General features: G+C 39.2%; 1 protein-coding gene across 1 annotated transcript in view; it reads right to left on the bottom strand.

Moving 5' to 3' along the window:
* Window positions 1-337: 337 nt before the first annotated feature.
* Window positions 338-27,218, bottom strand: part of TERB2 (telomere repeat binding bouquet formation protein 2) — a 43,973-nt gene continuing 17,092 nt past the window's right edge. Inside the window, exons 6-7 of the mRNA XM_061429727.1 lie at window positions 12,336-12,424; window positions 338-486 (exon numbers count right to left, since the gene is read on the bottom strand). Coding sequence (XP_061285711.1) covers window positions 344-486; window positions 12,336-12,424 — 232 coding nt within the window. The 3' untranslated portion in view covers window positions 338-343. The remainder of the gene's footprint in view (window positions 487-12,335; window positions 12,425-27,218) is intronic.

Below are 27,218 nucleotides of genomic sequence, written 5' to 3'. Positions count from 1 at the left end.
TATATATATATATAGTTAATAGAACATTAAAAGTCAAAAGAATATCTGACAGAGGGAGAGAGATTGAGAATTCATGAAGTATGTTTCATTGACAATTACTCCATAACAATTGTGCACTCAGAATTTGTGGACATAACCTTACAAGCTGGGGGGAAAGGCCATCCCAAAGGTCAAAACAGAGAGCCAAAATGATTCTGAATTTCCTAAAGGTACATTTTGAGGAAGAAAGAATTCTTCCCCATTCCCCCAACCTCCTGTCCCAAAGAGAAGGATTTTAAAATATGCACATCGTTGGTAATAGCTTACAGAAAATAAATGCCCAGATAGAAGGACAATATTTAACTTAATACTTATTCTTTAATTTGTTTTTTATAGCAGACATGTTAATTTCATTTTGAACATGGTATGCCAAATAACCTGAACTTCCAGGAATGAAGTCGTGTAGCTCCCCAAGAAATTTCTTCATGGCATCAATTGATATATAACCTACAGAATAGAATATATATATTGGAAATTCTATCATACTATCTCCTTTTCAAGGTCTTTGATTTATTAGAGCTAAGATTTCCAAAGAATGTTTTTAGAAAAGAAGTAAAAAGAAGAAATACCAGTGAGAATATTCTCCATAAAATGTGGTAACTATCAGGGAACACCTTCCTCCCCTCTTCACCACTACCCCTAGCCTTATACTTTTTTTAAAACATGAGATACTTCATTAGCCACTTTGACTACAGAGAGTGTGATGTACCAGTTAGGGCTGGAACTTAAAAGTACCTAGACCAAAATAACTGGGACGTGTTTCTGGCTTAAAATATAATCACTTAGAACTCCCTATCCAGCTAGGGTTGTGTTGTTACTAACAACACAAACAGCTAGCTCATCTTCCCTAGTAGGGCAAGCGACACCTTCCTGCATTGCTAACACTGAGATAACAGTCTTTAATAAAAAATTAAGAGGAAAACTGATATCACAACTTAGTCAACAAAGGTTGTAGGTGTGAGTAATTCCAATGTCATTAATAATCTGAAATAGATACAAGAATCAAAAAGAAAACCTGAATGGAAAGAGCTTACAGACTCAATGATTTTGAGTAATATTACCTTGATAGCAGTTGCTTATCTGAGTGATAATGTTTTATGTGTAATATAAATGTCTGTGGCTTATACTAATATTGAAATCTAATTTAAAAGTAAATACCATATGAAAAAAAATTCTGCTAAAGCTCAGAGATGACTGAATTTAGACCACCACCATCAACAGTATATCTATACGGTTTGATTGTTTATAATAACAGGTAATAAATTCAGTTAATAAATTAACTATGAGGCCAATAACATAAAATTCATTAGCATCTTTAAAGATATTTTAAACATAACCATTTACTTTAGAACATCTCTTAAAGCACTATTACTATACTCCATATTGTTCATGGTCCTTGTCTAATGGCTAGATTTATGTGTAAAATAAACTAGTGCATTAAAATAGTAACATTTAATTAACTGCACATACATACTGTGTGAAGTTTCTAAAGATATGTGGGAGGATAAAAATTTTTTAAATATTTACTATATTAATAAAATTATTCCTGCAACTTAAATAAGGATAGGACATTTACGATTTAAAACTGGATTACTGTAGCAGTTTTGAAGTAGTTAGGACTTCAGGCTGAAATTGACAGACACCCAATTTAAACTAGCTTAAACAGAAACTAATAAGAACCTACTGCATGCATAGCACAGAAAACTACTCAGTGTTCTGTGGTGACCTAACTGGAAGGAAATCCAAAGAAGTGGGGATATACATATACACACAGTTTATTCACTTTGCTATACAGCAGAAATGAAAACAACATTGTAAAATGACTATACTCCAAAAAAAACCTATTTTAAAAAATTAAAAAAATAAATAAACTAGATGAAGGTGAGTTTACTGGAGAGACACTGCAATATCAACCAAACTATGAGGAAGGCATACATATTGCTAAGCCTCAGAAATAACTAGCTCTCATGGCTGTCTCACTGATCTCCAGTTTTTTCCTATACATATTAATTTAAATTAATTTTCTTCTCAACACAAGCTGACTTTCTTTACAGGGTAGAAAATATGGCCACCAATAGCTCTCAAGTTTTATATCTTAGAGCTATGGTCACTTGAATAAGAAGGACATTACTTGCTGCACTCCATGTCTAGAAATCCAAAGAACTGTGATTGGTCCAGCTCAAGTCAGGTATTCATTCCCAAAGCAACTGTTTGGGGTAGGAACTAGCTCATGTTTTAGAAAATGTAACCCAAAATAATTGAGAAGAAAAGAGAGTTCCTAGGAAAGACATTCTTGGTGGACAATTCTATATGAGTCTGTGGTAGCCAGCCCCTCAGATGGCCCTGAAGGATCCCTATCTCCTGGTATTCATAAATTTGTATAGGCTCCTCCCACTTTGTAATTGGGTTGTTCTGTATGACTGACAGCACTTGGCAGAAGTAATGATATGTCCCTTCTGAGAATAGGATATAGAAAAGACACTGGCTTCTGTCTTCGACACACTCTTTCTCGCACTTGCATTTCTCATTCTGAGGAAAGCAAGCTACCACGTTGTGAACAGCCCTTATGGAAGTCCACTTGGTGAGAGCTAAGCCTTTTGCCAGAACCCAACAAGAACCCAAAGCCTGCCAACAACCATACGCATAAGCTTTGAAATGGATTTTCCTGTCCCTAAAATGTCTATGGTTTTTCCAGTGGTCAGGTATGGATGTGACAGTTGGACCGTGAAGAAAGCTGAGCGCCGAAGAATTGATGCTTTTGAATTGTGGTGTTGGAGAAGACTCTTGAGAGTCCTCTGGACTGCAAGGAGATCCAACCAGTCCATTCTGAAGGAAATCAGCGCTGGGATTTCTTTGGAAGGAATGATGCTAAAGCTGAAACTCCAGTACTTTGGCCACCTCATGCGAAGAGTTGACTCATTGGAAAAGACTCTGATGCTGGGAGGGACTGGGGGCAGGAGGAGAAGGGGAGGACAGAGGATGAGATGGCTGGATGGCATCACTGACTCGATGGATGTGAGTCTGAGTGAACTCCGGGAGTTGGTGATGGACAGGAAGGCCTGGCATGCTGCGATTCATGGGGTCACAAAGAGTCAGACACGACTGAGCAACTGAACTGAAATGAAAATGACTGCAAACTAGCTGACAAACTGACTACAACCTTGCTACTGCTACTGCTAAGTCACTTCAGTCATGTCCGACTCTGTTGGACCCCATAGACGGCAGACCACCAGGCTTCGCCGTCCCTGGGATTCTCCAGGCAAGAATACTGGAGTGGGTTGCCATTTCTTTCTCCAATGCATGAAAGTGAAAAGTGAAAGGGAAGTCGCTCAGTCATGTTCGACTTTTAGCGACCCCATGGACTGCAGCCTACCAGGCTCCTCCGTCCATGGGATTTTCCAGGCAAGAGTACTGGAGTGGGGTGCCATTGCCTTCTCCGACTACAACGTTACTAGAGATTATTAGACATAAGTATCCAACTAAGGCTTCTCTCGTAGCTCACTCAGTAAAGAATCTGCCTGCAATGCAAGACACCTGGGTTCTATTCCTGGGCCGGGAAGATCCCCTAGAGGAGGAAACAGCAACCCACTCCAGTATGTTTGCCTGGGAAATCCCATGGACAGAGGACCATAGCAGGCTATAGTCCATGGGGTCACAAGAGTTGGACACAACTTAGCAACTAAACTACCACCATCTAACTAAGATGCTCCTGGATTCCTAGTCCTCAGAAACTATAAAATAATAAGTGTTCACTGTCTTAAGCTGCTAAGTTTTGAAGCAATTTGTTACACAGCAATATATAAATGGAGAAGGGAATGGCAAACCATTTCAGTATTCTTGCCTCGAGAACTCCATGAACAGTATGAAAAGGCAAAAAGATAGGACATTGAAAGATGCACTCCTCAGGTCTGTAGGTGCCCAATATGCTACTGGAGATCAGTGGAGAAATAACTCCAGAAAAAATGAAGAGATGGACCCAAAGCAAAAACAACACCCAGTTATAGATGTGACTGATGATGGAAGCAAACTCCAATGCTGTAAAGAGCAATATTGCATAGGAACCTGGGATGTTAGGTCCATGAATCAAGGCAAATCGGAAGTGATCAAACAGGAGATGGCAAGAGTGAATGTTGATATTTTAGGAATCAGAGATATAAAATGGACTGCAATGGGTGAATTTACGTCAGATGACCATTATATCTACTACTGTGGGCAAGAATCCCTTAGAAGAAATGGAGTAGCCATCAGAGTAAACAAGAGTCCGAAAAGCAGTACTTGGATGCAATCTCAAAAAGGACAGAATGATCTCTGTTCATTTCCAAGGCAAACCTTGGAATATCACAGTAATCCAAGTCTATGCCCCGACCAGTAATGCTGAAGAAGCTGAAGTTAAACAGTTCTATGAAGACCTACAAGACCTTGTAGAATGAACACCCAAAAAAGATGTTCTTTTCATTACAGGCTACTGGAATGCAAAAGTAGGGAGTCAAGAAACACCTGGAGTAACAGGCAAATTTGGCCTTGGAGTACAGAATGAAGCAGAGCAAAGGGTAATAGAGTTCTCCCAAGAGAATGCACTGGTCATAGCAAACACCCTTTTCCAACAACACAAGTGAAGACCCTACACATGGACATCACCAGATGGTCAACGCCGAAATCAGATTGATTATATTCTTTGCAGCCAAAGATGGAGAAGCTCTACACAGCCAGCAAAGACAAGACCAGGAACTGACTGGCTCTGATCATGAACTCCTTATTGCCAAATTCAGACTTAAATTGAAGAAAGTGGGGAAAACCAATAGACCATTCAGGTATGACCTAAATCAAATCTCTTATGATTATACAGTGGAAGTGAGAAATCGATTTAAGGGACTAGATCTGATAGATAGAGTGCCTGATGAACTACGGACAGAGGTTCATGACATTGTACAGGAGACAGGGATCAGGACCATCCCCATGGAAAAGAAATGCAAAAAAGCAAAATGGCTGTCAGGGAGGCCTTACAAATATCTGTGAAAAGAAGAGAATCAAAAAGCAAAGGAAAAAAGGGAAGATATAAGCATCTGAATTCAGAGTTCAAAAGAATAGCAAGAAGAGATAAGAAAGCCTTCCTCAGTGATGAATGCAAAGAAATAGAGGAAAACAACAGAATGGGAAAGACTAGAGATCTCTTCAACAAAATTAGAGATACCAAGGGAACATTTCATGCAAAGATGGACTCGATAAAGGACAGAAATGGTACGGACCTAACAGAAGCAGAAGATATTAAGAAGAGATGGCAAGAATACACAGAAGAACTGTACAAAAAAGATCTTCACAACCAAGATAATCGCGATGGTGTGATCACTCACCTAGAGCCAGACATCCTGGAATGTAAAGTCAAGTGGGCCTTAGAAAGCATCACTACAAAAAAAGCTAGTGGAGGTGATGGAATTCCCGTTGAGCTATTTCAAATCCTGAAAGATGATGCTGTGAAAGTGCTGCACTCAATATGCCAGCAAATTAGGAAAACTCAGCAGTGGCCACAGGACTGGAAAAGGTCAGTTTTCATTCCAATTCCAAAGAAAGGAAATGCCAAAGAATGCTCAAACTACTGCACAATTGCACTCATCTCACACGGTAGTAAAGTAATGCTCAAAATTCTCCAAGCCAGGCTTCAGCAGTACGTGACCCATAAACATCCAGATGTTCAAGCTGGTTTTAGAAAAGGCAGTGGAACCAGAGACCAAATTGAAAACATCCGCTGGATCATCGAAAAAGCAAGAGAGTTCCAGAAAAACACCTATTTCTGCTTTGTTGACTATGCCAAAGCCTTTGACTGTGTGGATCACAATAAACTGTGGAAAAGTCTGAAAGAGATGGGAGTACCAGACCACCTGACCTGCCTCTTGAAAAACTTTTATGCAGGTCAGGAAGCAACAGTTAGAAGTGGACATGGAACAACAGACTGGTTCCAAATAGGAAAAGGAGTACATCAAGGCTATATATTGGCACCGTGCTTATTTAATTTAAATGCAGAGTATATCATGAGAAATGCTGGGCTGGATGAAGCACAAGCTGGAATTAAGATTGCTGGAAGAAATATCAATAATCTCAGATATTCAGATGACACCATCCTTATGGCAGAAAGCAAAGAAGAACTAAAGATCCTCTTGATGAAAGTGAAAGAGGAGAATGAAAAAGTTGGCTTAAAACTCAACATTCAGAAAACAAAGATCATGGCATTCAGTCCCATCACTTCATGGCAAATAGATGGGGAAACAGAGGAAACAGTGGCAGACTTTATTTTGGGGGGCTCCAAAATCACTGCAGACAGTGACTGCAGCCATGAAATAAAAAGATGCTTACTCCTCGGAAGAAAAGTTATGACCAACATAGACAACATATTCAAAAGCAGAGACATTACTTTGCCAACAAAGTTCTGTCTAGTCAAGGCTATGGTTTTTCCAGTAGTCACGTATAGATGTGAGAGTTGGACTATAAAGAAAGCTGAGTGCAGAAGAATTGATGCTTTTGAACTGTGGTGTTGGAGAAGACTCTTGAGAGTCCCTTGGACTGCAAGGAGATCCAACCAGTCCATCCTAAAGGAGATCAGTCCTGAATGTTCATTGGAAGGACTAATGTTGAAGCTGAAACTCCAATACTTTGGTCACCTGATGAGAAGAGTTGACTCATTTGAAAAGACCCTGATGCTGGGAAAGGTTGAAGGCAGGAGGAGAAGGGGACAACAGAGGATGAGATGGTTGGATGGCATCATCAACTCAATGGACATGAGTTTGAGTAAACTCCGGGAGTTGGTGATGGACAGGGAGGCCTGGCATGCTGCAGCCCATGGGATCACAAAGAGTCAGACACGACTGAGCGACTGAACTGAATTGAACTGAATATGTAACTAATAAAGTATCTCTTATAAGTTCCCAAACTTTTAATTATCAGAACTTTTTGGTTTGGGGACTTCCCTGGTAGACAGGAGTTAAGACTTCACACTTTAATGCATGGGGGTCTAGGATTGAAATTTTTTGCCTGCAAGAAATTTATCACTATTAGTTATTCTTTTCCTTTTTATTAACTATATGTGCTCAGTTGCTTCAGTCACATCTGATTCTACAACCCTGTGGACCATAGCCCTCCAGGCTCCTTTGTCCATAGGCTTTTCCCACCATGAATACTGGAGTGGGTTGCCATGCCCTCCTCCAGGGGATCTTCCTGACCCAGAGATCAAACTGGTGTCTCCTGCATCTCCTGCATTGCATGCAGATTCTTTACCACTGAGCCACTGGGAAGCCACATATGGAGCTATTAATCAGAATTTTTTATTATGGTTATAACCAGTGACAGCAGACTTAGAGAACTTAATTCCCATCATAAGCAAAAAATAAACAAAAAACAGACCAAAAAAACTTTGATATTTTATGGGACACTGGTAACACCTGGATATATGTCTGGTTGTCACAACATGGGGGTCATGTGGTGGAGAGGGGCATGTTTCTGGATGGGGTGCTACTGGCATCTAATGGGCACTGGCCAGGGTTGCTCTCTACAACAAAGAATCATCTGGCCTAAAATGCCAACAAAGGTCCATCAATTTCAAAGCTATGGTTTTTCCAGTAGTCATGTATGGATGTGAGAGTTGGACTATAAAGAAAGCTGAGCACCAAAGAACTGATGCTTTTGAACTGTGGTGTTAGAGAAGACTCTTGAGAGTCCCTTGGACAGCAAGAAGATCCAACCAGTCCATCCTAAAGGAAATCAATCATGAATATTCACTGGAAAGACTGATGCTAAAGCTGAAACTCCAATATTTTGGCCACATGATGCAAAGAACTGACTGATTTGAAAAGACCCTGACGCTGGGAAAGATTGAAGGCAGGAGGAGAAGGGGATGACAGAGGATGAGATGGTTGGATGGCATCACCGACTCAATGGACACAAGTTTGAGTAGGCCCCAGGACTTGGTGATGGACAAGGAAGCCTGGCGTGCTGCAGTCCATGGGGTTGCAAAGAGTCGGACACGACTGAGTGACTGAACTGAACTGAAAATGCCATATATGACAGTTCCAGGACTGAGAAACCCTGTTCTAGGGTATAGCTCCAACTTGTATTTTCTAAAACCAGACATATAATTAGATTTATTTTAAGAGATTTAACATTCACTGAGTTGAACTCAACCCATTTTGAGGAAGAGACAGTAAAGTTATAGTCACAAATGTTGATAACACTGCTAAATTAGAATACTGCAGCCTTACATTTTCAATCAGATTACCACTTCCCTACATTTTCAATTAACACATGCTGATTTTCTCAACAGGAAGTTATTTCTTCCTGTACAGGTAAATGGGCATGATAAAAAAGGAAAGACTGTCACTTTATGTCAAAATTAAAAACAATTAAATTATTTTTTAAATAAAGCTTTCTTCCAAGAAAGTACTATTTTTAAATTTAATGCAGTATTAGAAAGAAAAAAATAATTATTCAACTTCACAAATTAAAAAATTAGAAGATTTTACTTTAGTTCTACCAATAAAATCAATACCAGCTTACCACAGGTTAAAATTATACTTTAAAGATGACTAAGGATTATTTTTACAGTTTTTAATAATTTTATTTGGCTGCACTGGATCTTAGTGGTGGCGCATGGGATCTAGCTCTCTGCCTGTGTGCTAAATTGCATCGGACTCTTTATGACCCTATGGACTGTAACTTCCAGGCTCCTCTGTCCATGGGATTCTCTAGGCAAGAGTGCTAGAGTGGGGTGCCATTTCCTCCTCCAGGAGATCTTCCTGACTGAGGGATCAAACCCATGTCTCTTACATCTCCTGCACTGGCAGGTGGGTTCTTTATCACTAGTGCCACCTGGGAAGGCAGGGATCAAACCCAGGCCCCTTGTATTGGAAGCCCTGAGTCTTAACCACTGGTCCACCAGAGACATCCCTATAGTTCTTTTTTAGTTTGTTTTATATAACACTTCCATGTCTTTTTAAACAGTAAGATGGCAATGAGATATAGAACAGCACTGTTACTTGTCCAAATCTAAGTGTTTGTCTTTATTGCATGGCTGATTTTAATATTATTGGTCTTTATGTTATCAAGCAGTCAGTAAATCCAAATGAGCAAAAGACATTTAGTGGTGATGGAGCTGCCTGAAGCAAAATCAATACCAATACTATACCATAACCATCCATGGTTTAAGGTACCTACATCTTATTTGAATATTTAGATCTAGGGAAAAATCTAGGCAGCAATCAGCTACTCCCAATCGTAGTACTTAAGTACAGTTGACCTTCCAAATAATGGGGGGGTTAAGGGTGCCAACTCTTCCAGCAGTCAAAAATCCACTTACAATGTATGGCCCTGGAGATTCAATGTTCCTCTTTATCTGTGGTTCTACATCTGCAAACTCAACCAGCTGCAGATTATGTAGAACTGTAGCATTTATTTTAAAAACCCTCATATACGTGGACCCTGGAAGTTCAAACGCTTGCTATCCAAAGGGCAACTGTACTTCTTCTTAGTTCACTGTCCTTTGCAGTCAACAATTGCTCCTATGGACACCTTATCTTTGACAAAGGAGGCAAGAATATACAATGGATTAAAGACAATCTCTTTAACAAGTGGTGCTGGGAAAACTGGTCAACCACTTGTAAAAGAATGAAACTAGAACACTTTCTAACACCATACACAAAAATAAACTCAAAATGGATTAAAGATCTAAACATAAGACCAGAAACTATAAAAGCCCTAGAGGAGAACATAGGCAAAACACTCTCTGACGTAAATCACAGCAGGATCCTCTATGACCCACCTCCCAGAATATTGGAAATAAAAGCAAAAATAAACAAATGGGACCTAATTAAACTTAAAAGCTTCTGCACAACAAAGGAAACTATAAGCAAGGTGAAAAGACAGTCTTCAGAATGGGAGAAAATAATAGCAAATGAAGCAACTGACAAACAACTAATCTCAAAAATATACAAGCAACTCCTGCAGCTCAATTCCAGAAAAATAAATGACCCAATCAAAAAATGGGCCAGAGAACTAAATAGACATTTCTCCAAAGAAGACATACATTACAGATGGCTAACAAACACATGAAAAGATGCTCAACATCACTCATTATCAGAGAAATGCAAATCAAAACCACAATGAGGTACCATTTCACGCCAGTCACAATGGCTGTGATCCAAAAGTCTACAAGCAATAAATTCTGGAGAGGGTGTGGAGAAAAGGGAACCCTCTTACACTGTTGGTGGGAATGCAAACTAGTGCAGCCACTATGGAGAACAGTGTGGAGATTCCTTAAAAAACTGGAAATAGAACTGCCTTATGACCCAGAAATCCCACTGTGGGCATATACACTGAGGAAACCAGAATTTAAAGAGACACATGTACCCCAATGTTCATCGCAGCACTGTTTATAATAGCCAGGACATGGAAGCAACCTAGATGTCCATCAGCAGATGAATGGATAAAGAAAGCTGTGGTACATATACACAATGGAGTATTACTCAGCCATTAAAAAGAATACATTTGAATCAGTTCTAATGAGGTGGATAAAACTGGAGCCTATTATACAGAGTGAAGTAAGCCAGAAAGAAAAATACCAATACAGTATACTAACACATATATATGGAATTTAGAAAGATGGTAATGATAACCCTGTAAGCGAGACAGCAAAAGAGACACAGATGTATACAATAGTCTTTTGGACTCTGTGGGAGAGGGTGAGGATGGGATGATTAGGGAGAATGGCATTGAAACATGTATAATATCATATATGAAACGAATCGCCAGTCCAGGTTTGATGCATGATACTGGATGCTTGGAGGTGGTGCACTGGGATGACCCAGAGGGATGGTATGGGGAAGGAGGAAAGAGGGGGGTTCAGGATGGGGAACACGTGTATACCTGTGGTGAATTCATGTTGATGTACGGCAAAACCAATACAATATTGTAAAGTAATTAACCTCCAATTAAAATAAATAAATTTATATTTAAAAAAAAAGAATGTACCATATGAAGCAATAAAACCTGTTGAATCTGTTAAAAAAAAAAAAAATGCTCCTAAGAGTTCCAGAACTGACTTTTCTACTATCATAGTTGGAATAGAAGTTTTCTTTGATATCTCCAACACTCAGCCCCAAACTATACATTCAAAGTTCTTAATTGCTTTTCTGAAGGCCATTTATATTACTCAAATGAATAGAAGGAAAAAACTAATAAAACAATTGGATAGATAAACTTAGTTAGATGAATAGTAATATGATAGAAGACATTAGGAATTTGTAAACTAGTTGCAAGAGGTAATTATGACACTGCTAAAAAAGATAAAATGATAAATATACAAATGATTTTATAATGAAACATCCAAAAGTCCACACATTTTAATTGTAGTGTTTTAAAAACAAATTTTTTAAATCCTCTATTTTTAAAATTAACAATGACCCTACTAAATACTACCCACATCAAATTATCCAAATAATATTTCCTACTTTGCCTCACTTAACACTATTCAAATTCAAAGGCCACTTTTCAACTAGCTCTTTTGTTTGCACCCTCTCAATGTCAGCCTCAATTAACTGTCTTCTTTTTATGCTGGGCACTAGAAAACCTATAAATATGAAGTCTTTCAACATCTGGGTGACCCATGAAAGGGCTTCTGGGCACATGTGAGCCTCTTTAAATTATATGTAAAGTTTATGTGTTATGTTTGTATGTATGCATGCTTAGGGGAAGGGACCTATGTTTCATCAGATTCTCAAAGGAAACTATATAATTAGGATTGTTCAAGCAATTAATATGGCTTCCCTGGTGGCTCAGATGGTAAGAATCTGCCTACTATGCAGGAGACCTGATCCATGAGTCGGGAAGATCCCCTGGAGAAAGGAATGGCTACCCACTCCAGTATTCTTGACTGGAGAATTCCATGGACAAAGGAAACTGGGGGCCTACAGTCCAGGGGGCCGCAAAGAGTTGGGCATGACTGAGCAACTAACACTAACATTTTATACAATTAATTTTCCATATTGGGACACTTAAGAGCAAAAGTTGATGCCAGGACAACAGGCATAAACTGGAACTGTCTTATGTAAACACGGATGTGTTTCCACCTTACCAATAGACCAGCATTTTAACACAGGAAATACAGGGCCTATTTTGGGTCAGTTCTGCAGATTAATTTATTTAATGTGTGATGAGGTTCTCCTATTAGTGTGTATGACAGGGAAGTTAGACTTTGTACAAGATATTCCCTTGTTTCTTTCCTACTTGAGTTGACTCTAAATTATATTTTAAATTACCTGTTACCATGTTGTTCACTGGATAGTGCTGAAGAGGAAAGTACATCTGCTTTTCTACAACTGGAGTCCTTATAAAATGCTTTTCTGTGCTATAAAATGAAACATATAGAAAGTCATATTTATATTTGTTTTTTGGACTTGTTATACAAATTAGAAATTATTCCAGGCAATATGTATAGCAATGTATTGCTCTGTGATAAGACTTCAGTCTTATTAGGTGAAACATTAACTATGAACTTCTTTTGTGCTTCCAAACAGATGGGGAAACAGTGGAAACAGTGACAGACTATATTTTGGGGGGCTTCAAAATCACTGCAGATGGTGACTGCAGCCATAAAATTAAAAGATGCTTGCTCCTTGGAAGTTATGACCAACCCAGACAGCATATTAAAAAGCAGAGACATTACTTTGCCAGCAAAGGTCCAGCTAGTCAAAGCTATGGTTTATCCAGTAGTCATGTATGGATGTGAGAGTTGGACTGTAAAGAAAGCTGAGCACCAAAGAATTGATACCTTTGAACTGTGGTGTTGGACAACATTCTTTTGAGTCCCTTGGACAACAAGGAGATACAATCAGTCCATCCTAAAGGAAATAAATCCTGAATGTTCACTGGAAGGACTGATGCTGAAGCTGAAACTCCAATACTCTGGCCACCTGATGCAAAGAACTGACTGATGTGAAAAAAAAAAACCCTGATGCTGGGAAAGACTGAAGGAGGGAGGAGAAGGGGACAACAGAGGATGAGATGTGTGGATGGCATCACTGACTCAATGGACAAGAGTTTGAGTAAACTCTGGGAGCTGGTGATGGACAGAGAGGCCTGGCATGCTGTGATTCATGGGGTCGCAAAGAGTCAGACATGACTGACTGACTGAACTGAACTGAACAGATATTTTTGGTTTTCTTGACTGCTTCACAAAACAAGTATGTATTGAGTAATAGAGACCTGGTCTTTTCCCCAATATTCTTTAAAGCATAATAATTCAATAATACCTTATAATTAGATAAAAAACATAAATACACATATAATTTTAAATACTCTAAAAGAAAAGGCTCCATTTTAAATAATCGTAACATTTACTGCTATTGTGTTCTAATAACTGGAACTCTATTAATTAGTATTTGCACATTTTAAGCAAAAAATGATGTCTGGGAAAAAACATGAGGTAAACTAAGTGACTCTGAGTTAAAAAGAGAAAAAGTTAAATTATTCTGAGTGTGGTTATATAGTATAATTAATTATATTCTAATTTTTACAGAGCTAAGCAGTTTTCAACTGAAATATCTTGTTTTCTAACTCCCAATAGCAATGTTTACTATATTTAGACTATATATAATCCATAGATAATACAACTGTATGAGAATAAAAACTTCAATAATAAAACATTGAAGTCATCCTTAAATTTATTTTCCTAAAAAATATCTAAAATTATATTGAGTTATAACAAAGACTTTATTTTCAATTTGTTTAAAAGTCCATCTAAAAGAAACTATAGCTTGGAGACTTCCCTGGCGGTCCAATGGTTAGGACTCTGTGCTTCCACTGCAGGGGTCATGGATTTGATTTCTGGTTGGGCAACTAAGATCGTGCATGCCATGAGGCATGGTCAATAAATTAAAAGAAAAGAAATGAAAATAGAGAAACCATAGCTCATTTAGGAAGAGTCCCACAAATAAAGCAAAACAATGTTCCCAGAAAAGTCAGGGACTAAACAAGGATACCCATTATCATTGTTATTATTTACCATGGCTCTAAAATTTCTGGCCAAGCAGAAAGAGATATGGGAGGGGAAAGCAAGAAATGGAAGAGATAGCTACTAAAATAGAAGAGCTATATAGAGAAAAGGAAGAAAAAATACTTTCATTATTAACAAATGATATAAATGTGTACCCTGAAAAGCCAAGAGGAAAAACTGAAATATTTTTAGAATCTTAAAGATTCCAATTGGGTAAATGTAAGACAAATACTCAAAAATAAATAAATTTTCTATGTATCAGCAATGACTAATGAAAATAAAATGGAAAAAATGATCCAATCCACTATAGCAACAAAGTTCATAAAAATCTAGGAATAACATAATAAGCAGTTTCTGATTCTATGTGTAGAAAAATTAGGAAACCTTACTGAGATATCAAAAAATAAAAACAAAAAAGGCATTGTCTTGGATAGGAATACTGAAAATTATCAATTATTTTCAAAGGGATTTTAGTGCTCAAGAAGAAATAATTCTAAAATTCACAGGAACAATCACGTTAGAAGATCTAACAGGAGGTAAGATTAAATTTATAATAACATGAAAAAATACCTAGGAATAATCTTAAAAGAAATATAAGATTTATATGAAGAAAATATGAAAAAAATAAATATTTATCTAGTTATTTGGCTACACGAGATCTTAGTTGCAGCATGCGGGATCTTTAGTTGCAGCATGTAGGATCTAGCTCCCTGACCAGGGATCTAACTAGGGCCCCCTGCATTGGGAGCACGGATTTTTAGTCACTAGACCACCAGGGAAGTCCCCTGAAAAAAAATTTTTAAGGTCCACAAAAGAAAACTTGAACAAGTGAGGAAAAATATACCATTTTATCAGATAGGAAGGTTCAGCGTCAAAGTTTCCCTAAATTAACCTATAATTTTTGTAATGTTACTAAAAATAACAACAGGAATTTTTAGTATGAACAGGCTGGTTCAAATTCTATCAAAATTCAGATGGAAAAATAAACCAGGAAGAATAGTTAACTAAGAAAATTTGGAAAAGAGTAAGGAGGAGGAACTAGCTCTAGATATTAAATAATATTATAAATAATTAAAACAGTGGTACTGTTGTACGACAAATGAATGTAATAGAATATATTAATAATAAAGTCCAGAAATAGACCCAAATACTTAAAGGGATTTAACCTAGGATAAAGGTGGCATTTCAATACAGTGGCAGGGGGGAGATAAATTATTCATTCAAACCAACAGACAAAAGTAATTATCTGAAGAAAAAAAAGAAGGTGAGATCCATACCTCACATCTTACACCAAGATATATTTGAAATGTGTCAAAGATTTCAATTTAAAAATATCATTAAGAAAAACCATAGCAAAATAATAATAATCTCATAGAAGGCTTTCTTTAAAAATGACACAAAACGCAAGGAGCCGTTAAAGAAAATATTAGTAAGAAAGAATGAATACAGGACTTTGTCCAGTGGTTAGGAATCCACCTGCCAAAGCAGGGGACACAGGTTCGATCCCTGGTCTGGGAAGATTTCACATGCCATGGGGCAACTAAGCCCCTTGTGCTGAAAATACTGAGCCCTCATGCCAAGCCCATGCCCCACAACAAGAGAAGCCACTGCAATGAGAAGTCCACTCGCTGCAACTAGAGAAAGCCTGTGCACAGCAGCAAAGACCCAGTGCAGACAAAAATAAATAATTTCTTTTAAAAAAAGAATGAATACATATAGTACAAAATTTCTGCATGCAAAACCCATTTTTTATTTATGAAATTTATTTTTTATATAAATTATGTATTTCTTTGGCAAACAGTCTTCACCTTATTTTACCCATAGCACATCTGGAATGCCACACTACAGGATAAGTCTTAACAAGGTCTATATTTCCAAAGTAGCATGGGTCTACCAGGCACTGTAGAGGAAAATAAAGAAAAGCCAGAATCTGCTGAGGTAAAGAAGAGGGAAGGGGTAACATATATTAGCAAAAGGCTAATGTGAAGGTAGAAATATGTTATCACACTGTGTCAGAGAAAGTATAGAAGAATGGTGACTATCCCAGTTTACCCTGGATTGAGGGATTTCTCAGACATGGGCTTTTCAGTGCTAAAACCAAGATCGTCCCAAGCAAATCTGGATGTCTGGTTACCCTAGCCATGTAAATACAAAATCAATTGGAATGTAAGTTGGTTTAACCTCTTAGAGGGCAATTTGACAAGGCCTATCAAGGATACAAAATGTATACACTCCTGACTCAGCAATCCCCCTTCTAAGAATTACTCTACAGACACTTGAACACATACAAAATGACATTACTTGATCAATCACTGAAGCACTGATTTTAACAGCAAATGAGAAATTACCTCAAGTCCAGTAAAAGAGGAAAAGTTAAATAAATTATGGTAAATCCATATAATAAAATACTACATAGCATAAAAATGAAAGCATTCTTTATGTAGTTAACATGGAATGATCTAAAAGGTAAATTATTAAGCGAAAAGAGGAAAGGTGCTGAACAACGTTTATAGAATATTACTATCTATGAAGAAAAGGAAGAATATTTACTTGAATTTGCCAGTATACACATATACAAGAACCTGATAATACTGGTTCCTCTGGGAGGGAAACGGGCTATCTAGAAGCCAGTATATTTCATCAGTTCAGTTCAGTTCAGTTGCTCAGTCATGTCCGACTCTTTGCGACCCCATGAACCGCAGCACACCAGGCCTCCCTGTCCATCACCAACTCCTGGAGTCTACCCAAACCCACATCCATCGAGTCGGTGACACCAATCAACCATCTCATCCTCTGTTGTCCCCTTCTCCTCCTGCCCTCAATCTTTCCCAGCATCAAGATCTTTTCAAATGAGTCAGCTTTTCGCATCAGGTGGCCTAAGTATTGGAGTTTCAGCTTCAACATCATTCCTTCCAATGAACACCCAGGACTGATCTCCTTTAGGATGGACTGGTTGGATCTCCTTGCAGTCCAAGGGACTCTCAAGAGTCTTCTCCAACAAAAGCATCAACTGTGAACTTCTCCACAGTTAAAAAGCATCAATTCTTCTGCACTCAGCTTTCTTTATAGTCCAACTCTCACATCCATACATGACCACTGGAAAAACCATAGCCTTGACTAGACAGACCTTTGTTGGCAAAGTAATGTCTCTGCTTTTTAATATGCTATCTAGGTTGGCAGAGGCAGTGGCCGAGACGAGCTACCCCGTGCCCAAGGGCAGGGGCAGTGGCCGAGAGGAGCTACCCTGCATCAGAGGTAAGAGTATATTTCATAGTTTCCCCTTTTGTGTATCTTGAATTTTGAACCATATGAATATATTATCTATTAAAAATAAAATTTGACAATAGAAAATAATAAGTAGGCATGAAGAACTAAGGAAAAGATTTTTAAAAGGACAGCAATGAGTTTAGTATTTACATGCCTTGTCAGGTATTAAAATACATAAAGTTAAATAACTTAAAAGAATATTGTATTTAAGTTATATAACTTAGAAGAATATCAAAACAAATCCACAGATTTATGAAATAGAGCATAGCCTAAAAACAGATCTCCAGACATATTAAAAACAACATATGACAAAGAAAATCACACATCAGCTGGAGATAGATTTATTCTAAAAAACTGGTAGAAGTCTAAAAATGGGGAAAGAACAGTGAATTTTACATTTTCTGTGACAGTTATTTGAGGTATGGATAAAAACTATTGGCACCATTGCTCACCAAGTTTGTGTTCAATAAACAGAGGTGTTTATGACTTTAAAAAAACTGGTGGAAACTTATTTGTAAGACAGAAATAAATTTTGATCTTCAACTGTTAACATATACCATATACAAAATGAATATCTGCAGAATAAAAAACCTATTTGATATATAAATGGGAAAGGACTTTTCTGGACATAAAAGCAGTAAAAGAAAAAGAAAAGTGATTAGTTTAACAATGTAAAAATTCAAAACTTATGTCTCCAAAAAATATAAGACAGATAAACATCTGAGGAAACAATGTGACAAACTGGATATGTGGCAATGTGACAAAAAGTATAATATAGCTATTATATAAAGGTATCAGACAAGTTGATAAGAAAAACAGTAAGACTCCCAGTAGAAAATGAGGAAAGGGTAAAAATAAGTCATAGAAAAGGACATGTAAAATGCTAATAAAAAAGATTCAAACCTACTAGTAATCTAATAAAAAATGCAAATTAAACCAAGAACCTATTTTTCATCTATTAAGTTAGCACAAGACTTATTAATATACTGATGAGGATGCAGTGAGACAAACACTGGTGGGATTTTTAAATTTTTACTTTTATGGGAAGCAACTAACAATAGGCATCATGGCCTTTAAAAACATTCATGTTTCATTAATATCATAAAATCCACATCTGAGAATTTACATTAAGAAAATTATCTAGGGAATTTCATGGCTGTCCAGTGGTTAGGACTCTGTACTTTCACTGCCAAGTAGCTGGTCAAGAAACGAAGATCCTGGAAGCAACATGGTGCAGCCAAAAAAAACAAAAAGAAAATTATCTAAAAAGTGGAGAAAGATTTATTTTTAAAAAGATATTTATGAAGGTGCTACGAGAATAGCAAACTATAAATTTTTTTTAATTTAAAGGGAGGTGGTTAAACAGACAATAAGATTAAATGCCAATACAGCCATTACAGACATAATATCAAATAAGGTTTTTCAAAATGGGGAACTGCCCATACAATAATAAACAGAAAATCAAGAGACAGACTCTCTGCTGTCCGACCTCAACTCTACTTAATGTGTACATGGAACTCGCTTCAGTCATGTCCAACTCTTTGCAATCCTATGGACGTCTATGCTCATGTGTCTGGTTTCTCAACCACCAGCCTCCTCTGTCCACGAGATTTTCCAGGCAAGAATACTGGAGTAGGTTGCCATGCCCTCCTCCAGGGGATCTTCCTGACCTAGGGATGGAACCCATGTCTCTTACATCTCCTGCATTGCCAGCTGGATTCTTTACCACTAGTGCCACCTGGTAAGCCCATTTAATGTGTGTATCTGTATAAAACTAGCAAGAAATGTACTAATGTTGATGGTGGTTATCTGAGTGGTGGGTTTGCTCACAATTTAAATTTTCTTTATTCTTGTTGTTGTTGTTGTTAGTATTTTCCATTTTGTCAAACCAGATGCATTACATTTATTATAAAACAAGAACAAGAAAAATAAGCAAAAATTCATGCCGTTTTCAGAAGATTTGGGAACATACTGGGAAAGAAAAACAGCACAATGATTAAGAGTTTGGACTCTAGAATTGGTTTCAAATTACCTTCACTACTTAAATAATACCGGGTGAATTATTTAACTCTCTGAACCTGTTTCCTCAATTGTAAAACAAGGCTAATACTATTTATCTATCTTATAGAGTTGTGAGAATCAAATGAAATACTGTGAATGGCTTAGCTCATAAATGTCTTTCATTTGGCACGTGTTCAATAACTAATTCACCATTCAGTGTTCAATATTACACGCTCTGGTGGTTCCACAAAGAAAGACATCTACCTTTATTTTTGTTGTTATTTTGTTGTTACTGGAAAATATTAGACATATTTCCCCCAGATTTGTAAGCTCTCTTTGTATATTAAGGAAAACAGCTTTTGTCAAATGTTTTTTCAAGTATATATTTTTCTTTTAACTTGGTTTATATTTCTATTTCCAGGTACAAGTTTAAAATAGTTTTGGTAGTGATATTATCAATATTTTCCTTATGGTTCTGCATTTTGCAGGACAACCATTTCTTGAAGGAAAAAAAACACACACACACATCTGTTATCTTCTCTAGTCAAGTGAATCACTGGGAGTTACTTTTTAATCTCTATTTCCTGGAGGCGGTCCTAAGATGGTGGAGGAATAGGACAGGGAGCCCACTTTCTCTCCCACAAATTCATCGAAAGAACATTTGAATGCTGAGTAAATTCCACAAAACAACTTCTGAATGCTGGCAGAGGACATCAGGCACCCAGAAAGGCAGCCCATTGTCTTCAAAAGGAGGTAGGACAAAAGATAAAAAGAGAGACAAAAGAGGTAGGGAAGGGAGTCTTAAAAAAGAGAGAAGTTCCAATGCCATTCTCCCAAATCATCCCACCCAGAGGGATGGTACGGGGAGGGAGAAGGGAGGGGGCTTCAGGATGGGGAACACGTGTATACCTGTGGCGGATTCATGTTGATGTATGGCAAAACCAATACAATATTGTAAAGTAATTAACCTCCAATTAAAATAAATAAATGTATACTTAAAAAAAAAAAAAAGAAGTTTCCAAACACCAGGAAACACTCTCTCCGGCGGGTCTGTGGTGAGCCTTGGAATCTCAGAAGTCAAAGTAACCGGGAGGAAAAATAAATAATTAAAACCCACAGATTACGGTGCCTAACAGCAACTCCCAACAGAGCAGCAGCCCATATGTTGGCAACCCCACTAGCAAGCGGGGGCTGCACAGGGAGGCGCGGGCTGCATTGCTTTGGGCAAGGACCGGGCCTGAATGCCCCGAGAGCAATCTGAGGGAACTAGCTTGAGATAGTAACCCAGACTGCGGGATAACTATAAAAGCCTTAATCTAAGACACCGCCAGAACAAAGGCCCACTCACAGAACAAAGGACTGAGCAGAGCTAGCCGGCTGTGGACCGGCCGATCCCCCACCGGAGACAGACAGGTGAGGGCAGCCAGAGCCGGAAGGGGGCAATCGCAGCCCCAGAGAGGCATCCCATACCAAACTGCAAGCAGACTTTGTTGCTAACCAAGACTTCTTGGGATTCTGGATGGTCAACATTCGCCAGGAGGGTCACAGCCAGAGATCAGCTCCCCAGAAGAGACACAGGGCACACCTGAGAAGGCACGCCCATTGTACACGCAGAAAACCAAGTGGCTGGGACGGGGGAGGGGATAAGTCATAGCCTTCAACTGGGGGCAACTGTGCTCGCGAAGCACCTGGTCACTTAAGCCACTCGGAACTGGGACGGGCACATAACGCAGGCCCAACCGAGTCTGCACCTTTGTGGAGTACCCGAGAACCTGAACCTGAGCGGCTTAGACCTGGGTTGTGCCATGCAAACCAGGGCCAGCATCAGACAGTTCCCAGCAGAGCAACCTAGAGCCTGAGCAGTGTAGACTGGGAAAGCACACACGCTGTGAGCAGGGTCAAACCCAGCGTGACTGAATCACTGTGAGCACATGCCAGTGATATTTGTTTGCAGTGTTCCTACCTCCCCACAGCACGACTGAACAAGTGAGCCTAAAAAAAGTGACCACCACTGCCCCACCTTGTGTCAAGACAGAAATTAGACACTGAGGAGACCAGCAAACAGAAGAAGCTAAAATAAACAGAGGGAACCGCTTTGGAAGTGACAGGTGCAACAGATTAAAACCCTGTAGGTTAGCACTGACCACATAGGAAGGGGCCTATAGACCTTGAGAAGTACAAGCTGGACCATGGAACTATCAGAAAATGAAGTGACCCCACACTGTCTGGAACAGCTCCAGAGAAAGTCCTAGATATATTTTTATTATCAATTTTTAAATTAAAAATTTTTTTTCTTTTAAGTCCCCTATTACTCCTTTAATTTTCACTTTTATAACCTATTACCTTGCAAAAAAAAAAAAAGACCATATTTTTAAAGCAAACTTCACATATATATTTCATAACTTTTGTGACTTTGTTGTTTTGTTTTCTGTTAATACTGTATTTTTGAGAATCTAATCTCTACTCTAGATTTTTAATCTTTGCTTTTTGGTATTTGTTATCAACTTTCTACCTTTAAGAACACGATCTTCGGTACCCATTTTTACGTGAGAGTGAGATCACTGGCCTGACTCTTCTCTCCCGCTTTAAACTCCTTTTTCTCCACCAGGTTGCCTCTATCTCCCCCTCCCCCTTTTCTTCTCTACCCAACTCAGTGAATCTCTTTGTGTGTTCCAGGCTGTGGAGAACACTTAGGGAACAGATTACTGGCTGGATCTGTCTCTTTCCTGTTGATTCCCCCCTTTTATCCTCCTGATCACCCCTGTCTCCTTCCTCCCTCTTCTCTTCTTTGTGTAACTCCGTGAACATCTCTAAGCAGTCCAGACTGTGGAGAGCACATCAGATCAGATCAGATCAGTCGCTCAGTCGTGTCCGACTCTTTGCGATCCCATGAATTGCAGCACGCCAGGCTTCCCTGTCCCATCACCAACTCCCAGAGTTCACTCAGACTCATGTCCATCGAGCCCGTGATGCCATCCAGCCATCTCATCCTCTGTCGTCCCCTTCTCCTCCTGCCCCCAATCCCTCCCAGCATCAGAGTCTTTTTCAATGAGTCAACTCTTCACATGAGGTGGCCAAAGTACTGGAGTTTCAGCTTTAGCATCATTCCTTCCAAAGAAATCCCAGGGCTGATCTCCTTCAGAATGGACTGGTTGGATCTCCTTGCAGTCCAAGGGACTCTCAAGAGTCTTCTCCAACACCACAGTTCAAAAGCATCAATTCTTTGGCGCTCAGCCTCCTTCACAGTCCAACTCTCACATCCATACATGACCACAGGAAAAACCATAGCCTTGACTAGATGAACCTTTGTTGGCAAAGTAATGTCTCTGCTTTTGAATATGCTATCTAGGTTGGTCATAACTTTTCTTCCAAGGAGTAAGCGTCTTTTAATTCATGGCTGCAGTCACCATCTGCAGTGATTTTGGAGCCCAGAAAAATAAAGTCTGACACTGTTTCCACTGTTTCCCCATCTATTTCCCATGAAGTGATGGGACCGGATGCCATGATCTTCGTTTTCTGAATGTTGAGCTTTAAGCCAACTTTTTCACTCTCCTCTTTCACTTTCATCAAGAGGCTTTTGAGTTCCTCTTCACTTCCTGCCCTAAGGGTGGTGTCATCTGCATATCTGAGGTTATTGATATTTCTCCCGGCAATCTTGATTCCAGCTTGTGTTTCTTCCAGTCCAGCGTTTCTCATGATGTACTCTGCATATAAGTTAAATAAACAGAGTGACAATATACAGCCTTGACAAACTCCTTTTCCTATTTGGAACCAGTCTGTTGTTCCATGTCCAGTTCTAACTGTTGCTTCCTGACCTGCATACAGATTTCTCAAGAGGCAGGTCAGGTGGTCTGGTATTCCCATCTCTTTCAGAATTTTCCACAGTTTATTGTGATCCACACAGTCAAAGGCTTTGGCATAGTCGATAAAGCAGAAATAGATGTTTTTCTGGAACTCTCTTGCCTTTTCTATGATCCAGCAGATGTTGGCAATTTGATCTCTGGTTCCTCTGCCTTTTCTAAAACCAGTTTGAACATCAGGAGAGCACATAGGGAAGTGATTACTGGCTAGCTCGCTCTCTCCTCTTTTGATTCCCCCTCGTCTCCTCCTGGTCACCTCTATCTCCTTCCTCCCTCTTCTCTTCTCTGTGTAACTCTGTGTACCTCTCCAGGTGTCCCTCACTGTGGAGAAACTTTTCATCATTAACCTAGATGTTTTATCACTGGTGCTGTATAGATGGAGAAGTCTTGAGGCTACTGTAAGAATAAGACTGAAAACCAGAGGCAGGAGGCTTAAGTCCAAATCTTGAGAACACCAGAGAACTCCTGAATCCAGGGAACATTAATCGATAGGAGCTCATCAAATGCCTCCATACCTACACTGAAACCAAGCACCACCCAAGAGCCAAAAAGTTCCAGAGCAAGACATACCACTCAAATTCTCCAGCAACACAGGAACATAGCCCTGAGCTTCAATATACAGGCTGCCCAAAGTCACACCAAAGCCGTTGATATCTCAAAACTCATTACTGGACACTTAATTGCACTTCAGAGAGAAGAAATCCAGCTCCACCCACCAGAACACCAACACAAGCTTCCCTGACCAGGAAACCTTGACAAGCCACCCATCCAGCCCCACCCACAGCAAGGAACCTCCACAATAAAGAGGAACCACAAACTGCCAGAATACAGAAAGGCCACCCACAAACACAGCAATATACACAAGATGAAAAGGCAGAGAAATACCCAACAGGTAAAGGAACAGGATAAATGCCCACCAAACCAAACAAAAGAGGAAGAGATAGGGAATCTACCTGATAAAGAATTCTGATTAATTATAGTGAAAATGATCCAAAATCTTGAAAACAAATGGAGTTACAGATAAATAACCTGGAGACAAGGATAGAGAAGATGCAAGAAAGGTTTAACAAGGACCTAGAAGAAAAAAAAAAGAGTCAATATATAATGAATAGTGCAATAAATGAGATCAAAAGTACTCTGCACGGAAGCAACGGTAGAATAACAGAGGCAGAAGATAGGATAAATGAGGTAGAAGATCAGTTCAGTTCAGTCGCTCAGTCGTGTCTGACTCTGCAACCTCATGAACTGCAGCATGCCAGGCCTCCCTGTCCGTCACCAACTCCCAGAGTTCACACAAACTCATGTCCATTGAGTCAGTGATGCCATCCAACCATCTCATCCTCTGTTGTCCCCTTCTCCTACTGCCCCCAATCCCTCCAAGCATCAGAGTCTTTTCCAATGAGTCACTCTTCGCATGAGGTGGCCAAAGTAATGGAGTTTCAGCTTTAGCATCAGTCCTTCCAATGAACACCCAGGACTGATCTCCTTTAAATGGACTGGTTTGGATATCCTTGCAGTCCAAGGGACTCTCAAGAGTCTTCTCCAACACCACAGTTCAAAAGCATCAATTCTTCGGCACTTAGCTTTCTTCACAGTTCAACTTTCACATCCATATATGACCACTGGAAAACCATAGCCTTGACTAGATGGACCCTTGTTGGCAAAGTAATGTCTCTGCTTTTCAATATGCTATCTAGGGTGGTCATAGCTTTTCTTCCAAGGAGTAAGTGTCTTTTAATTTCATGGCTACTATCACAATCTGCGCTGATTTTGGAGCCCCAAAAAATAAAGTCTGACACTGTTTCCACTGTTTCCCCATCTATTTCCCATGAAGTGATGATGGGACCAGATGCCATGATCTTCGTTTTCTGAATATTGAGTTTTAAGCCAACTTTTTCACTCTCCTCTTTCAATTTAATCTAGAGGCTTTTGAGTTCCTCTTCACTTTCTGCCCTAAGGGTGGTGTCATCTGCATATCTGAGGTTAATGATATTTCTCCCGGTAATCTTGATTCCAGCTTGTGCTTATTCCAAGCCCAGCGTTTCTCATGATGTACTCTGCTGAGAAGTTAAATAATCAGGGTGACAATATACAGTCTTGACGTACTCTTTTTCCTATTTCGAACCAGTCTGTTGTTCCATGTCCACTTCTAACAGTTGCTTCCTGACCTGCATATAGGTTTCTCAAGAGGCAGGTCAGGTGGTCTGGTAGTCCAATCTCTTTCAGAATTTTCCACAGTTTATTGTGATCCACACAGTCAAAGGCTTTGGCATAGTTAATAAAGCAGACATAGATGTTTTCCTGGAATTCTCTTGCTTTTTCCATGATCCAGCAGATGTTGGCAACTTGATCTCTGGTTCCTCTGCTTTTTCTAAAACCAGCTTGAACATCCGGAAGTTCACGGTTCACATATTGCTGAAGCCTGGCTTGGAGAATTTTGAGCATTACTTTACTACCGTGTGAGATGAGTGCAATTGTGCGGTAGTTTGAGCATTCTTTGGCATTGCCTTTCTTTGGGATTGGAATGAAAACTGACTTTTTCCAGTCTTGTGGCCTCTGCTGAGTTTTCCACATTTGCTGACATACTGAGTGCAGCACTTTCACAGCATCATCTTTCAGGATTTGAAATAGCTCAACTGGAATTCCATCACCTCCACTAGCTTTGTTCATAGTGATGCTTTCTAAGGCCCACTTGACTTCACATTCCAGGATGTCTGGCTCTAGGTCAGTGATCACACCATCGTGACTATCTGGGTCGTGAAGATTTTTTTGTACAGTTCTTCTGTGTATTCTTGCCATCTCTTCTTAATATCTTCTGCTTCTGTTAGGTCCATACCATTTCTGTCCTTTGTCGAGCCCATCTTTGCATGAAATGTTCCCTTGGTATCTCTAATTTTGTTGAAGAGATCTCTAGTCTTTCCCATTCTGTTGTTTTCCTCTGTTTCTTTGCATTGATGGCTGAGGAAGGCTTTCTTATCTCTCCTTGCTATTCTTTGGAACTCTGCATTCACATGCTTATATCTTTCCTTTTCTCCTTTGCTTTTTGATTCTCCTGTTTTCACAGCTATTTGTAAGGCCTCCCCAGAAGCCATTTTGCTTTTTTGCATTTCTTTTCCTGACAGAATGTGGTCTACTGGTGAAGGGAATGGCAAACCACTTCAGTATTCTTGCCTTGAGAACCCCATGAACAGTATGAAAAGGCAAAATGATAGGACACTGAAAGATGAACTTCCCAGGTCAAAGGTGCCCAATATGCTACTGGAGATCAGTGGAGAAATAACTCCTGAAAGAATGAAGGGATGGAGTCAAAGCAAAAACAATACCCAGTTGTGGGTGTGACTGGTAATAGAAGCAAGGTCCGATGCAGTGAAGGGCAATATTGCATAGGAACCTGGAATGTTAGGTCCATGAATCAGGGCAAATTGGAAGTGGTCAAACAGGAGATGGCAATAGTGAACCTCGACATTCTAGGAATCAGTGAACTAAAATGGACTGGAAAGGGTAAATTCAACTCAGATGACCATTATATCCACTACTGTGGGCAGGAATCCCTTAGAAGAAATGGAGTAGCCATCATGGTCAACAAGAGAGTCCAAAATGCAGTACTTGGATGCAATCTCAAAAATAATAGAATGATCTCTTTCATTTCCAAGGCAAGCCATTCAATATCACAGTAATCCAAGTTTATGCCGCAACCAGTAACACTGAAGAAGCTGAAGTTGAATGGTTCTATGAAGACCTAAAAGACCTTGTAGAACTAACACCCAAAAAAGATGTCCTTTTCATTATAGGGGACTGGAATGCAAAAGTAGGCAGTCAAGAAACACCTGGGGTACCAGGCAAATTTGGCCTTCGAATACAGAATGAAGCAGGGCAAAGACTAATAGCGTTCTGCCAAGAAAATGCACTGGTCATAGCAAGCACCCTCTTCCAACAACGCAAGAGAAAACTCTACACATGGACATCACCAGATGGTCAACACCAAAATCAGATTGATTATATTCTTTGCAGCCAAAGAT

The sequence above is a fragment of the Bos javanicus genome, chromosome 10 (genome assembly GCF_032452875.1).
Source record: "Bos javanicus breed banteng chromosome 10, ARS-OSU_banteng_1.0, whole genome shotgun sequence".
Classification (NCBI taxonomy): domain Eukaryota; kingdom Metazoa; phylum Chordata; class Mammalia; order Artiodactyla; family Bovidae; genus Bos; species Bos javanicus.
Note: the sequence above shows the minus strand (reverse complement) of the source record. Positions and strands in the feature narration are given on the sequence as shown.